At 37.2% G+C, this 15,441-nt stretch overlaps 1 protein-coding gene across 2 annotated transcripts; it reads right to left on the bottom strand.

Moving 5' to 3' along the window:
* Nucleotides 1-8,692: 8,692 nt before the first annotated feature.
* On the bottom strand, nucleotides 8,693-15,261 carry UQCRH (ubiquinol-cytochrome c reductase hinge protein). Of its 2 annotated transcripts, XM_019749391.2 has the most exons (5): nucleotides 15,101-15,213; nucleotides 12,137-12,163; nucleotides 11,502-11,649; nucleotides 11,233-11,394; nucleotides 8,693-8,908 (listed from the first exon to the last, which is right to left on the bottom strand). In XM_019749391.2, the coding sequence occupies exons 3-5, from the start codon at nucleotides 11,562-11,564 to the stop codon at nucleotides 8,876-8,878; spliced, it is 258 nt and encodes an 85-aa protein (XP_019604950.1). In that variant the 5' UTR covers nucleotides 11,565-11,649; nucleotides 12,137-12,163; nucleotides 15,101-15,213; the 3' UTR covers nucleotides 8,693-8,875. The 2 variants fall into 2 exon arrangements, with proteins under 2 accessions (XP_019604950.1, XP_019604949.1); XM_019749390.2 differs by lacking the exon at nucleotides 11,502-11,649 and having other exon boundaries at nucleotides 15,101-15,261.
* Between the last annotated feature and the right edge of the window lie 180 nt (nucleotides 15,262-15,441).

Raw genomic sequence — 15,441 nt, 5'->3', positions numbered from 1 at the left:
CTAATGAAAGCTTACGTTTCTGGACCTGTCATTCGCACTGCCCCCTTCAAGGCCCTGTACCTAATACTATATTATTTTTCTTTGTGTAAGTTTGGGGCTCCGGAAAACTTGACTTCACCACAGATAGGGAGCCAGTAGAGATCAGTGTTTTAAAAAGTGATCATCTAAAAAAAAAAAATGATCATCTGACAGCCGATGACCAAGTAGGTAGGGAGATCAGATGAGAGAAGATGATTGTCTGGATTAGCATGGTGGCAGTGAAGATGGAGAAAAGAGGATGGATCCCACCTGTAATTAAGAGAGAAACTACAGGACTTGCTGACTGATTGGCCCAAAATAATACATACTACACCACCAATTAATTGCTGTTCTCTTACCCTGCCTTTATTCTTATAACTTATTACACCTGATATGTATTTATTTTCTTATAATTTTCAAAAGGAAAAAAGCATAACTCTTATACAAATATAAAATGAACACATGCTAGATTTTATTCATCATAATAAACTACTCATCCATCATTATCCTAAATAACGAGGGAACCAGTAAGAGGGTAGGACTTGTTCAAATGAGAATTTGAGTTGCAGAGATTTCGATAATTAGCCAAAGGAATGCTGAAATGAATTTGCTAATTGCAAAATCATTAATATCCTAATAAGTAACAAACTGTAATATTTGGAATTATCTCTTATGCTAGATGGAAATCAATTCCATCTCTACTGGACAAAATGCATGCACATTACTATGGATAGGAATCATTTGCGTTGCTCTCAGACAAGAATTATTTACATTGCTACCAGTTTTCTACAAGTTAACCTCTACCCCTACAAAGTTGTAAGATAGCCTAGTCAATATAAAGTCTATCAAAGGTATACCCCAACACTACAATGAAAAATCACCCAGTAATCCTCTTCTGCCCATTTACACATTCTGGACAATTTTTCTGGACTTGTCTTCCCTCACCAGATTGCAAGGTTTAAAAGAACAAGAATTTTTTAATTCATTGCTGAATTATATCAGCACCTAGGACTGTAAGTGGTACATAGTTGGCTCTCAATAAATATGAATTAAATGAGTTAAAGATGAGAAAATAGAAATGTGAATGTAAACAATTTTCAAGAAGTTGATTACAGGGACCAGGCAGTTGTAAAGTGAAAAGAGGTATGTGTATAGAAAAAAGTATTTTTTTTTTAAAAAAAGCTCATAGACATTTAAATCCGGATAAGGATCCAATAACAGAAATTGGATACACAAGCAAGGAGGTATCTTAGCCTCGCCTATCCTCAAAAGCTTACACCAAATAAGTTGTCAGGACCACAACCAAAATCTTGTGAAGGGCCCCTTCCCACTCCAGGCCTCAGTTTATCAATCTATAAAATGGGGGAGCAAGGATTGGACTAAATCAATGATTCTCAAACTTTTTGCTCTCAGGACTACTTTACACTCTTAAAAATTATTTAGAATTATTGAGATTTTGCTTATTAGTATTTGCCAGATTAGAAATTGAAACAAATTTTTAAAATAGTCATTAAAATAACAATAAACCCATTACATGTTAACATAAATATCTTTAGAAAAATAATTATATTTTCCTAAAAGAAATTTAGTCAGAAGAGTGGAATTGTTTTACAGATCTCTTGCAAATTAATGTCTGGCTTAATAGAAAGCTGGATTCTCATATCTGCTTCTTCAGTGTGTTATGATATGTTCTAGTTGAAATATGTGTAGAAAATCCAGTTTCACACAGATATTTAGTAAGAAAAGAGAGGGATATTTTAGTAGCCTTTGTTTATAATTGTGAATATTCTTTGATACTAAACCACAATTTGACAAATGATAGTTTCTTTAAACATTAATGGCAGTGTGGAATCTGTAACCATATCAAAGAACTTTTGTACTCTGTTACATTAAGATTCATTGGACTCTCTGGTACTCTGAATGAAAGGTTTGCCCATGCATGATTGTCACATCATACAGTGGTTATTTGGAAATTATTGGTTCACTGAGTTATACAGATCTTTCAAATATTTTCACATTCATTATAAATATTTTTAAATGTTACATTTGTTAATATCACTACTGATCTCAACAGAAAGACCCTTAAATGTTAGGAAGCTTTTAAACTCACAATGGCTGGGGCAAGTTTTTCAAAATCCTAATTTTTGCTTGAAAGCTTGGATTTTATTTTTGGCAGCAAATACTGACAATTCTTTTCCTTGAAATGACAGACTTACTTTGTCCATTTTTCAAGAAAATGCTAGTATATTAAAATACAATTGATTTTTGTCTATTGATTTTATTTTCTGAAACTTTGCTAAATTCAGTTATGTTTTGGTAACTTTTTGAGAAATCTTTTCAGATTTTCTATGCACAAGATCATGTCTTTTATCAAGTTGCTTTTATTTCTTTTCAATCTGCATGCTTTTCTTCCCCTTGCCTTTCATTGCCTTATTCCACTGGTTAGGACTTACTGTTGAATCCACGTCATGTTAGTATAGACATCATTGCCTTGTTCCAAAGGCATTCATCTTTCACCATTACATATGATGTTAGCTGTAGTTTTTAGTTTTTTGGTTTTTTCCATTATTTTATTTTATTTTATTATTATTATTTTTTAAGATTTTATCGGGGAAGGGGAACAGGACTTTATGGGGAACAGTGTGTATTTCCAGGACTTTTTCCAAGTCAAGTTGTTGTCCTTTCAATCTTAGTTGTGGAGGGTGCAGCTCAGCTCCAGGTCCAGTTGCTGTTGTTAGTTTAGTGTAGGGGGCACAGCCCACCATCCCTTGTGGTTGGGCAAGGGCAACCTTGTGGTTGAGAGCCCACTGGCCCATGTGGGAATCAAACTGGCAGCCCTCGGAGTTAGGAGCACGGAGCTCCAACCGCCTGAGCCACCGGCCCGGCCCATTTTTGGGGTTTTTTTAGAAGTTCCCTTCTATTCCTAGTTTGCTGAGATTTTTAAAACATCAAGAATGGTTGTTGATTTTCTTCAAATGCTTTTCCTACATCTATTGAGATGATCATATGATTTTTCTTCATTCTGTTAATACGATGAATTATACTGTCTGATTTTTCAAATGATGAACCAACTTTGCATTCCTGTAAAAAAAAAAAAAAAGCCCACTAGTTCATGATGTATTATTCTTTTTATATATTATTGTGTTGTTGCATCTATGTTCATGGGGATATTGGCCAGCAATTTTCTCTTCCTGTAAGGCCTTTGTTTGATTTTGATATTCACGGTAATGCTGGCCTCATAAAATTAGTTTGGGAAGTGTCCCTTCACTTCTATTTTATGAAAGAATTTTTATTCAATTGGTATTATTTCTTCCTTAAATTACTGATAGAATTAAACAGTGAAGCCATCTGAGCCTGGAGTTGGATGTTTCTTTTTCCTTCTTTTTTTCCCTCCCTTACTTCCTTCTTTTTTCCCTTCCTCCCTCCTTCCCGCCCCCCTCCCTCCCTCTTTTCCTTCCTTCCTCCCTTCTTCCCTTCCTTCCTTCCTTTCTGGAATGCAGGGTGAGAAGGAAAAGAAGCCTTTAAATTACGAATTCAATTTCTTTCCTTGATATTCTGTTTTCAACCAGAGGTGATTTTGCCCCTTCTCCAGGGGACATTTGGTAACATCTGGGGATATTTTGAGTTGTTATAACTGAGTGGTGCTTTTGCAGTGGGTAGATACTGCTGAAAACCCTGCAATACACCGGACAGTCCACCCCACCCAAAGAATTATCCAGACCAAAATGTCAATAGCGCTAAGGTTGAGAAACTCTGATAAAAGGCTATTTGAATTTTATAATTCTTCTTGAATTAGTTTTGACAAAGGCTATTTGAATTTTATAATTCTTCTTGAATTAGTTTTGACAATTTGAGTCTTTTAAAGAACTTGTTCCTCAATTTTAAAGAAATTGTCAAATTTCTTCCCATAAAGTTGTTCAGAATATTCTATTATCTAGCATCTGTAGCAGAGGGCATCAAACTACAGCCACAAGCTAAATTCAGCCTGCAGCCTATTTTTGAAATATGTTTATTTTAAAACATCCACATCTTTCATTTACTGTGGCTCATTTACTGCTACAAAAACAGTTGAATGGTTGCTCTAGAGATCATATGGCCCATAAACCCAAAAACATTTACTGTCTGAATTTTTACAGAAAAAGGTTGCTGACTTCTGATTAAGACTCTATAGTAATGTTCCCTTTGTGATATTGGTAATTCGTGTCTTCTCTTTTGTATTTTATCAGCCTAACTAGAGGCTTATCTATTTCATTGAACTTTTCAAAAGCTTTTGGTTTCATTGGTTTTCTCCTGTTTCTTTTCTAGTATTTCATCGATTTCTTTTATCTTTCTAATTTCTTTCTAGATATTTGTTCTTTTTATTGTTAGCTATATATTTTTAAATCATTTATCAATCTTCATTTACTTTTCTTTTTTTTAAAATTTTATTGGGTAACAGAGTGTTTTTTCCAGGACCCATCAGCTCCAAGTCAATGCGTTGTCCTGTAATCTAGTTGTGGAGGCCACAGCTCAGCTCTAAGTCCAGTCACCATTTTCAATCTAGTTGCGGGGAGGGGCACAGCCCACCACCACATGCGGGAATCGAACAGGCAACCTTGTTGTTCAGAGTATGTGCTCTAATCAACTGAGTTAACCGGCCACCCTGTTAGCTATATTTTAAATAAATTTTTAAAGTAAGATAAAGTATCTATTATATTTACACCTGTATTTCCCATTTCTGGGACTGTTCGTTCCCTTGTGTAGATAATTTTTTTCCCCTGAAGAACTTCCTTTAATATTTCTTGTAGTCCAGGTCTACTGACAATGAAGTCTCTCACCTTTCATTTATTTAAAACATCTTTATTTTGCTTTTATTGAAGGATATTTTCAGTAAATACAGAATTCTAGGGTCAAAATTTTCTTCTTTCAACACTTTAAAGATGTTTCTTACAAAAAGTGTGTAGTAATTCTTTGTGCCTCTGTATGTATCTTTTCCCTTTAAGATTCTTTTTTTTTTCAACTTAAACTTATTGGGGGTAACAATGGTTAGTAAAATTACATAGGTTTCAAGTGTACATTTCTATAATACATCATCTATATAGCATATTGTGTGCTCACCACCGAGTCAGTTCTTTTTAAATTTTCTTGGTAACACTGGTTTTCAGCAATTTGAGGGTAAGTGACTTGGTGTGATTTCCTTTGTGTCTATTCTGGTTGGGTTCTGTTGAGCTTCTGGGAACTGTGTTTATAATTTTCATCAAATTTGGAAATTTTCAACCATTACTGCTTCAAATACTTTTTTCTCTCCCTGGGCTCCCTCACTTTCTGTCTTCTGGGCCACCACTTACTTTTTCCTTGTTCATTTATTTTTAATGTTTCTTTTTTCTCATTTGTGCTTCAGTTTGTATAGTTTCTGTTGCAGTGTCTTCAAGGACATTCCAGTGCACTGATTTGTTTTTCTTCTTTGGTGTCTAATCCTTTGTTAATCTTGTCCAATGAATTTTTTATTTCAGATATTGTATTTTTAATCTCCAGAAATTGTTTCATTTTTATATTTTCTACTCATTATGTTCTTGATTTTCATTAAATCCTTGAGCATATTTGTAATAGCAATTTCAAAATCCTTGTCTATTATTTTATCATCTCTGACATTCTGGGTCTGTTTTTGACTGTTTTTCTCCTTGTCACATTTCCCTGCTTCTTTGCATGCCTAGGAATTTTTAATTGAAAGCTTGGTATTGTGAAATTTACATTGTTGAATGCTAGATTTTGTTGTCTTCCTTTAAAATACCTTGAACTTTATTCTGGCAGTCTTTTTTGTGAATCACTTTGATCCTTTCAAGGTTCCTTTTTAAGATTTATAAGTAGTCTCTCTCTAGGGCTAGTTTTATCCCTATGCTAACGCGTCCCCTTCTGGAGTTCAAGTTCAATGATCCAAGTGTTTCAACAAGTTCAACAGGAACTTCCCACATTAGCTGGTCAAAACTCAAACATTTCCCAGCCCTCTGTTAGCTTTGGGAATTATTCAGTTTACAGCTACTCATTACTTTTTTGCTTAGATACAAGGAGTTTCACCCTATTCATTTGTATCTCAGTATTCAGCAACAGACTCAAGCATCTTCTAAGCGGAACTCTGGAGCTGTTTCTCTATAATTCCCTCTTCTCTGTGCTAAAACTAGTAACATTTTACTAATCATTCACTAAAATCTGAGTAATGAATTTGAGGATGTTTACTATAAAATTTCAACTTTGCTGTATGTTTGAAAATTTATTAAGACGTTTCAAAATAATCAGATTACATACATCAAATACAATGCCACCATTAGTAAAGGTATTTGTGAGATTACATTAGGTTGGTGTGAAAGTAATTGCTGTTTTTACAATTTTTTTTAACCTTTTCAACCACAATTACTTTTGTACCAACCTAATACACCAGAAATGGGTTTTAAATCAGAAGTGGCTGGGAAATGCTGGCCAATCCTTCTAGCGAGGACAATAGGTTGAAAGAGCTTCTAGGTTCATGTTTCCCTTTGTCCCATTTTTGCAAACAAAATGGAGATTCTCAGAAACTCTACTGCCATATGTTCATCTATGAAATGTCCCTCAGTCTTGCTGGCGATACTGAGTATCAGACTGGTGATTACTTCTGAGGCACAATGTACTCATTTTTGGCATGGCTCACTTTCTGTCTGTATATAACTATTTGTATATAACTTTCTCATGTGCAGAGGTTGCAAACTAGTGAGCCAGAGCCAGCCCATAGATGGGTTTTATAATATTTGGCCTAATGCTTTCAAAAAGTTATTTGTACACATTTAAAAATTGGGAGATTTCATATAAAACTTGGATTTCTGGCTCCGTAACAAGTGGCCTGGCAACACTGGATGCACATTCCCACATAGCAACAGCTGACTGCAGTGCACAAGCACTTTTCCAATGCCTACAGGGCCTGCTTCCCTCAGTTACCACTCAGGTGGTTGAGTTGGCAACTGCTAGATCTCTGCTGTCTACTGTAACCACTAGTCACACATGGCTATTTGAATATAAATTAATTCAAATTTTATTTAATTATAATTAGATAACACTTAAAACTCAGCATCTTAGTCACATTAGCCACATATGGTTAGTAGCTAGTATATTGGATAATACACAATAGAACTTTGCCATCGTTGCAGAATGTTGCACTGGACAGTGCTGACCTAGCCTGTCTCCCCAGTTGGAACAGGGAACGTTTTCCCTATTTGAGCAACATACATTTCTAGCAGTACTGTGAAGCCACATCACTATTTACTGTATTTAAGAGAAAATATGATAAACTCTAACACTAGACATGGGATTGTGAATGGCTCACAGCAAGGTGTGTTAACTTTAAGTCTGAAGTCAGCCTCTGTTCTACACATTTGGGACTTACTGGGGTATTTTATTTTTAATAATTTCAAACTTTAACATTGATACATCACTGCCATCGACTGTTTATAGATTCAAGTTTACTAATTATCCCAATAATGTCCTTAATAACAAAAGGATCCAGTTTAGAATTGCATGTAGCATTCAGTTGTCTTTCGATTCCTTCTGTCTAAAACAGTTCTTCAGTCTTTCCTTGACTTTCACAAGCTTGACACAATGAGGGTTATTTTATACAATGTCTAATTTTACACAATGTCCCTCAATTTATCTGGTTAGATTCAATTTATTTTTTGCTGGACTTAGTGATGCTTTTTTTTCCTCATTGCTGCCTGCAGGTGGTATTTATTTGTTCCATTATTGGTGATGTCAGCACTCATCTAAGCTATTGCCTGCCAAGCTTCTCTAGTGTACTTTTTCCTTTTGTAATTAATATGTTTCCCCTTCCTCACCAAACTTTCAGTTGATTCACTTATTTATATTGGTATGGATTCTTGGGTTCCTATTTTATTCAGTGGTTTATAATCTAATCCTGTCGTATATTTTGATGTTCAAATTGTCCCATATTTGACTAGCAGTTTTACATACTTTTGAAATGTCCCTATCATTGAGTACCTCCTTCTTTCTGGAATGACAAAATGTTCCAGACTTATCTTGTACTTTCCCTGCCCAGCTCTGGAATTAACTAATTTCTCCAAGGAGCCCTGGTTCCTTTTATTGGTGAATGAAGCCCTCTTTGTGGGCTGAGCTAGAGAATATATGTATTCCCTATATGTACACATACTGGTATCTGTATTTACTTACATTGAAATCCATATTTATTCATATCAGTGCAGGGTTTATTCTGGGTTTTTCCTTTTCCATATTTGTAACTCCATTCTCTGCTAACTCCCATTATAACCAATTTCTCATTGCCAGTACCGCCTACCCAGGTGCCCTTTTTTCACCCTGCTTAGACCCCAGTACCTCTCCCTTCACACCCTCCCTTACTCCCTTTTTAAAAAAATATCTTTTTAAAGAAAAGCAACCTTGTTGGACACAGACCAAAAACTGTCAAAAGACACTTCTGGATAAGAAAAGCTTTCGTGTGAACTGAGTACTTAATAATATTAAGCAATTGTTAATTTAAAATGTGATAATGGCATCAAGGGAAATAAAAAAATTTAAAAGTCCTCATCATTAAAGAGATACTAGGTGATGGGCACAGAGGGGTTGATTATTATTCTATTACATGTTTGAAAATTTCAAATTAAAAAAATTCGAATTAAAAATAAAGGATAGGAGGCAGGTCTGCAGATCACTGGACTTTATTAAGATGGAATCACTACTAATTACATAGAAGCTACTTGCTTAAGACAAAATCCATGAGGTTCACATGAACTCAGTTACACAAATAAGAAACAAATGGCATATTCAAAACCATGAGGAAATACCCTGATGCCCAGGTGATGCTGGGGTGAATGAGTCTGCACATTTATTTCAAGCTGTTAAAGAGTTTGTGGGCCACCTAGATGGGGGAAAGAAAAGAAGTCATTAATTGGCAGCTTTAATGTCATGACTTACAAGGTCCTTCATGACCTGGAACAGTACTGCCCCTTCTCTCACCACTCCCCTTCTCACACACTCTTGAGCCATACTCTTGAAGGGTAGTGAACTCCCTTCAGTTACTCGAATCTCCCTTCTACCTGGAACTTCCCCCCCTTTTTTCATCTTTTTCTTTAGAACTTAACATGTCATTTCCTGCAAGTCTTCTCTAAACAAGCCCTATCCCCACACAAATCTGTCCCTCTGTCTTCACCACAGAAACTTATACCTCCCATATCACAGTGCTTAATAATTCAGCAAATATTTATACAACATCTACTATACGCCAGGTACTGTTCTAGGTGCTGAATGCGTTACAACAGTAAGGAAGACAGTATCTCTCTCTTTTATGGAACTTAGAGAATAAGGGAAATACAATATACATATAAGGTATATGTGAAGAAAATAAAATGGTGTGGGGGGTAAGCCATTTTAAAAAAGGGGTCAGTGAAGGCCATCCAAAGAAGGTTACACCCAAGAGACTTACCAGTTTAATAACTGTTCTACTTCTGACACCTATGCTGGCTCATAACTCAGTGAAGGAAGGGACCATGCCTCTCTCACTCCCAGATCTTAACATGTGCTTTGCTTCTAAAAATATTTAAATAACATAAAACTTACCCTTTAACCATTTTTAACTATACAGTTCTGTGGCATTAAGTACATTCACACTTTCCTGCAATCGTTAATCTCTAGAACTTTTTCACCTTCCTAAACTGAAACTCTATACCCATTAAATAATTCCCCATTTCCCCCTTCCCTCAGCCCTTGGCAACACTGTGAACTTGACTACTGAAGGTACCTCATATAAGTGGAATGACATTGTCCTTTTGTAATTGGTTTATTTCACTTAGTATATCTTCAAGGTGTATCCATGTTATAGCATGTGTCAAGGCAAGTTTCCTTCCTTTTTAAGGTTGAATAATGTCTCATTGTATGCATACACATTTTGTTTATCCATCCCTCCATCAATGGACACTTGGACCCCCGTTTTGGCCATTGTGAATGTTGCTGTGAACATGCATGCACAAATTCTTTTCAAGTCCTTGAACAAAATCTCAATTCTTTTGGGGAATATCCTGAAGTGGAATTGCTGGATCAATATAGTAATTCTGTTTGGAATTTTGAGTAAAGTGCTTGATTTCCTTTTATTGTCAAATAATATTTCATTATATGGATATATCACATTTTATTTACTCATTTATTAGTTGATATAATGTCTACTTTTTGGCCATTATGAATAATGCTTCTACTGTGTTTCCCCAAAAATAAGACCTAGCCGGACAATCAGCTCTAATGTGTTTTTAAGCAAAAATTAATACAAGACCTGGTCTTATATTATAGTAATATAAGACCCAGTATCATATAGTCTCATAGCATATAAGATCCAGTCTATTACATTAAAGTAAGACCGGGTCTTATATTAATTTTTGCTCCAGAAGATGCATTAGAGCTGATTATCCGGCTAGGTCTTATTTTCGGGGAAACACGGTATGAATATTTGTGTACAAGTTTTTGTATAGACCCATGTTTTCATTTCTCTTAGGTGTACGTCTAGGAATATAATTGCTGGGTCACAGAATAATTCTATGTTTCATCTTAGAACTGCCAGCGTATTTTCCACAGGGCTGTACTAATTTACATTCCCATTAGCAGTGTATGAGGTTTCCAATTTCTCCACATAGGCCAACACTATCTTTCTGATGGGAGCCAATCTACTGGACATGAAGTGGTTATCTCATTGTAGTTTTGATTTGCATTTCCCTGATAGCTAATGGTATTGAACATCTTTTCATATGCTTATTAGCCACTCAATCAGTTCTAATATAAGCAACCATATCAAACTTTGCCTGCCCTATAATTTAAAACATCTTACTGTTGTTAAAGAGTCAAATACAAATTCACTTAAAAAAAAATGTTTTTTGGACCAACTACTATGTAGGAGGATATAAATTATCCCAAAGAATAGCCTGTTACTTAGAAGTACGAAATCTAGCTTCCCCACTGTTTAACAGTATAAGTTGGGATGTCATTTCTTTTCTCTGTAAAATGGGGATAATGACACCTGACTCCAGTGAAAGTGGTATGATTAGGTAAGATTACTCATGTAAAATGCTCAGCACTGTACCTAACATATATTGAGCCACAGTAAATGCTTATTGATGGATCTGCCCCTAGGATGGAAAGGTTGTCAGCACCAACTCTTCCCTGGCCACTGTAAGCTTTCCTGACTTTAGGCTGACTTACACAGTGGTCCCTTGCATGCAAAAAGTCAAAGAGCTCCTCCGTGCAATCCTCCTCTGTGTGTGACCTAGAGGACACACGTTCATCACAGAGCTCCAGCCGCTCCCGAGCCTTTACACATTTCTCCAACTGCTCGCATTGCTCTCTCACTGTTGTTAGGGGATCCTGAAGGAGAAACACAGCAAAAAAACCAAAATGGGGGTTTCAGGAGGTGATCCACAAACCATATACTTTAATACAACCACCAAACCAAGGTGCTGCCTCTGAATTACCGTGCAGAAGGCCAGCTGGCAGAGCCACACTGCCGCCAGAAATGGCAGAATGGGGTCTCCCATTCAATTCTGATGCTAAGTAGTAGGGAAAAGTTTCACATTCCTGCCTTCCAAGGTTGCCAGTATGCACTGAAAGCCTCAGTCCTATCTGAAAAACAAGGTGGTAAAGGAAACCTGGCCAAACTTGAAGATCTACAGGAGGCCTTACTTGTTAACAAAGCATTTTGGGATATGTAATGTCTGTGAATTTCAATTCCCCTTGTCTGACAGTCAGGCCTAGGCACCCCAGTTGCCCAGCTAGAAAGGTAATGCTAGCATGGAGAAGGGCCATTTAAGAAAAGTTCCTTCCAGAATTCTTTATTAAACCACAAACAGCAGATGACTGAGTGCCAGGCCCTCAAGATGCTGCTCTGCTCCCTGACATAACTGGAGAAGTCCCAAAGCCAGAAAAGACTCAGCTTTCCAGGCTCACACCCCCAAATACTCCACTGCACAAGAAGGAAGCATTAAAGGCTTTTCCCACTCCCATTCTCTCCTAGGTATCAAGTATAAAGACTCCTTAAAATGGCTTCAGAGTTTCTTAAAGCTCAAACTTCCTTTTACCGAGATGGTTCCAAACCTGAGACAGCTCTTACCACTAATTCCTCCTCCTCCTCTTCCTCCTATAAAAGGAAAGCAAAATTAAAGTCAGCAGCAATTTTAAGACATATATATTACCAATCATTGAGGATAGACATTATATTAATCATGTTTTAAATTTTCTGTATTTTATGGTATTTTGACATTTGCTAATCGTGAAGATAGTCCCTCCCCGGGCTGGCTAATTTCTAGAGATAACAAACAACTTGTTGAGGGCATGCCTCTCATATGCAAACCAACCAATCCAAAACGCTTGCCACCAACCACTTCCTTTATCTAACTCTCCTACACTTAAAGCAATTATTGCCCCTGCCCTAATCACCCCAGGGTCAAGTACCAAACAACTAGGGATCACCCCTGTAGCCCAAAGCCCACAAAAATGAATCAAACTGTCCAATCCTAAACTTGCTAAAGAAACCAAGAGTCTGGTTTCCCTTATTCCTCTGCTCCTTACTGGTCCAGGCACTTCCCCTGGGTGGAGTGGCCTGCCCCCTTCTCTTGGGAACTATAATAAACTTTTCTTTCAAAAACAGTTGTCTCATGTCTGTAACCTTATCATTCCTGATTTTAAAAAATCCTGGGTACATTTCAACTAGGACACACTATCTCACTTTCATTAGCAACAACTTAAGTGAGCACAACACCATAAAGTTTATAAAGCACTTTCATATCTGTAATGATTTGATTAATCACAACAGCCCCTAAGGGACTCCCAGTTGAGAGATACCAAACACTAATTAGACATGTTCTGATATAGATTCAAGCTGTCAGACTTCATATGGAATCTACATAACTTCAAAGTATTTTGTTCTAAATTCTGGTGGGGCCCATTATCACCAGAAACAGCTAAGCTAAATTTAGTCCTGACATCCCAAACCAAGTTAGGAGGAAAACTAACACCTTTTTCTAGATTCTGAACTTGAATAGGAAATATGAAAATGGCCAAACCTAAACTTATTTTGAGCCAGAACTTTAAACTAAAGATGGTTACAGCCTGTGCTTTTTGGCTTGCTTTACTCCCAGGACTCTTAAGTAGACAATCAATATAAGCGTACCAAAGGTCTACACGACTCCATTCACAAGCTTGGAAACACTACGCCGTACATGTTTATTTCTGATTCAGGTGCACAATCGCAAACTTAATTTCCTTTCTTCCAAGGGGAGCAGTGTAAAAAATTCCCTGTGGGAGCACCAGCAAGGCCCAAATATGGGCCACAACAGACTCTATCTGATCAGTATGTCAACCTGTCAAAAGGAAGGTGTTTGCCTGCCTGAGTATGCACCTGACCACATTTGTGGGAAGGGAAAAAAAAGGTATAGAGAAATAAAAAGAACTAGCTTGGCAATCCCTCATTATGTTTTCAAAATTCCAACACAATCTGCCTTATCTTTACCATGCCCTTCAGAAAAGGGTCAAAACTCATGAAAGCTAAGAGGGCTAGGGCAAGTTCAACTGTAGCCAAGCTATTTGTTTCCACAATTGGAAAAGGTCTCTTCTAAACATGAAGATCTATTTAGGATGTAAAATTCTAGTTTTTCATTAAACAGGGTTTCTTAACCTTGCTTTTTAAACAAAATTCATACTAAAAGTTTTCCCAAAAAACTAAAATCACATTCTGCCTGAGTTGGAAACCAAAATTAGTATCCTAGAAGCAAGACTTTTATAGTTACATCATTTCCCTATTAGCAATGCTTCTACATTTATCATTTTGTGTCCTTGATAATTTTGTGTCAAATGTATTTGGCTTGTTTTGGAAAAAGAAATCCAAACCGAAGTCTGAATATGGACTACTTCATGTACAATTTCTAGTCAATGAGAAAAGCCAAGGTCACACTAAATAAAAAGATTTAATCTCCAAGAGGTATAGGTTCTTCATTGAAAAAAAAATCTCAGTTTTCCTAACTTTAAAACTGACTACTTATTTACTTTCTTCTTCTCATCTACTGCTGTGGTGAACCCTACTGAACTTTATAGTATACTTTCTGCTGAACTTCCTGAGGCTTAGCTCCAAGTCTTTCTCGTCCTCTTTCTTAAAATAGTAAGACAAGGAAAAATTATGGGATAAACTAGTTTCCAACTATTCTGAACCCATAAGCACAGAAAATAGCTGCCCCAATGTGACCAGAGAACGGAATAGATAGGAAATGTGATTGGAAACAAAAGCTAGCTGGCTTCTGTAGAGCTCTGTAGCACTGTGGCTAAGTCTTAGCCCTGGCACCACGCTGCTTGGTTCAGTTCCTGGCTCCATGATTTATTACTTGTGTGTCCTCAGACAAGATATTCAACCTCTCTACCCTTGTTTCCTCATCTGTAAAATGGCAATAATAGTATCTAATACCTCACAGGACCATTGTGTGGTTTAAATGAATTAGTACATACAAAGCACTTGAAATTGTAAGTAGTCAAATTATTATTACATCGGCATTCTTACTCTAGGAAAGAGCTCCTTCTTTCATTGCTGAATTATACTGCACATTCCTACATTGTCCCCAAAGATACCTTTCCCCAACACCCACAAAGAAAAAAAACAAAACAGTTTTTCTGGCCTAACTAGTATAAGGCCAATTTTCCAGAACCTCCATAGGAGATTGTGGCAGAGATTCCTGAGCTGAGGACTAGGGTTGGTCATTTGCTCCCCAAATCTGTCAAATCAGGGACCAGGACACCTGACTGACTAAAAATGTAGGTACTATTTTTACAAAATTCTAGTCAATACAACATTTTCGCTCTCGTTAAACCTTCACCATATTCATAAAATGGGGAAGTCGAGGCCCAGAGAAACACTAGTCAACTACTTGCCCAAGGTCACTCAATGAATTCTGGGGAAGGGTCGAGGAAACCAGTTCTCCTGACCCTGCAAATTCTAGGGGGTAGAGCAGGACCAAGAGGGCCCCGGGCGTGTTTTGGCGGGCTAGGTCCTGACCCTCGGTATAGAGTCGACTCGATCGCCTCGCCTTACCTGCTTGGGATCTCCGGACCCGGTCAACATCATTCTCTCGTCCTCCAGCCCCATGTCCGGCTACGGTTCTGGTCAACAAGAGCAGTAACAGCGGCACCTATTCCACTTCAGGATCAAGAAGGACTTGTAAGGGTCACTCGGCGGATATCCGGCGATCTGGCCGGAAGTGCGGCAGACTAGTCGTTGTCGCGAACACACGCTCCGATTGGCATGTACCACCGTCCATAGGCAAGGGATAGGGGTAGCTGGTATTTGCACTTGAGGAGGATTTGCTAAGACATATCCCCTTAGTCACTCCAGACCCAAATACGTTGATTTAGTGATTTAATTAAAATATCATA

This window comes from Rhinolophus sinicus, linkage group LG06, assembly GCF_036562045.2.
Source record: "Rhinolophus sinicus isolate RSC01 linkage group LG06, ASM3656204v1, whole genome shotgun sequence".
Classification (NCBI taxonomy): domain Eukaryota; kingdom Metazoa; phylum Chordata; class Mammalia; order Chiroptera; family Rhinolophidae; genus Rhinolophus; species Rhinolophus sinicus.
This window is presented reverse-complemented; position numbering and strand designations above follow the sequence as displayed.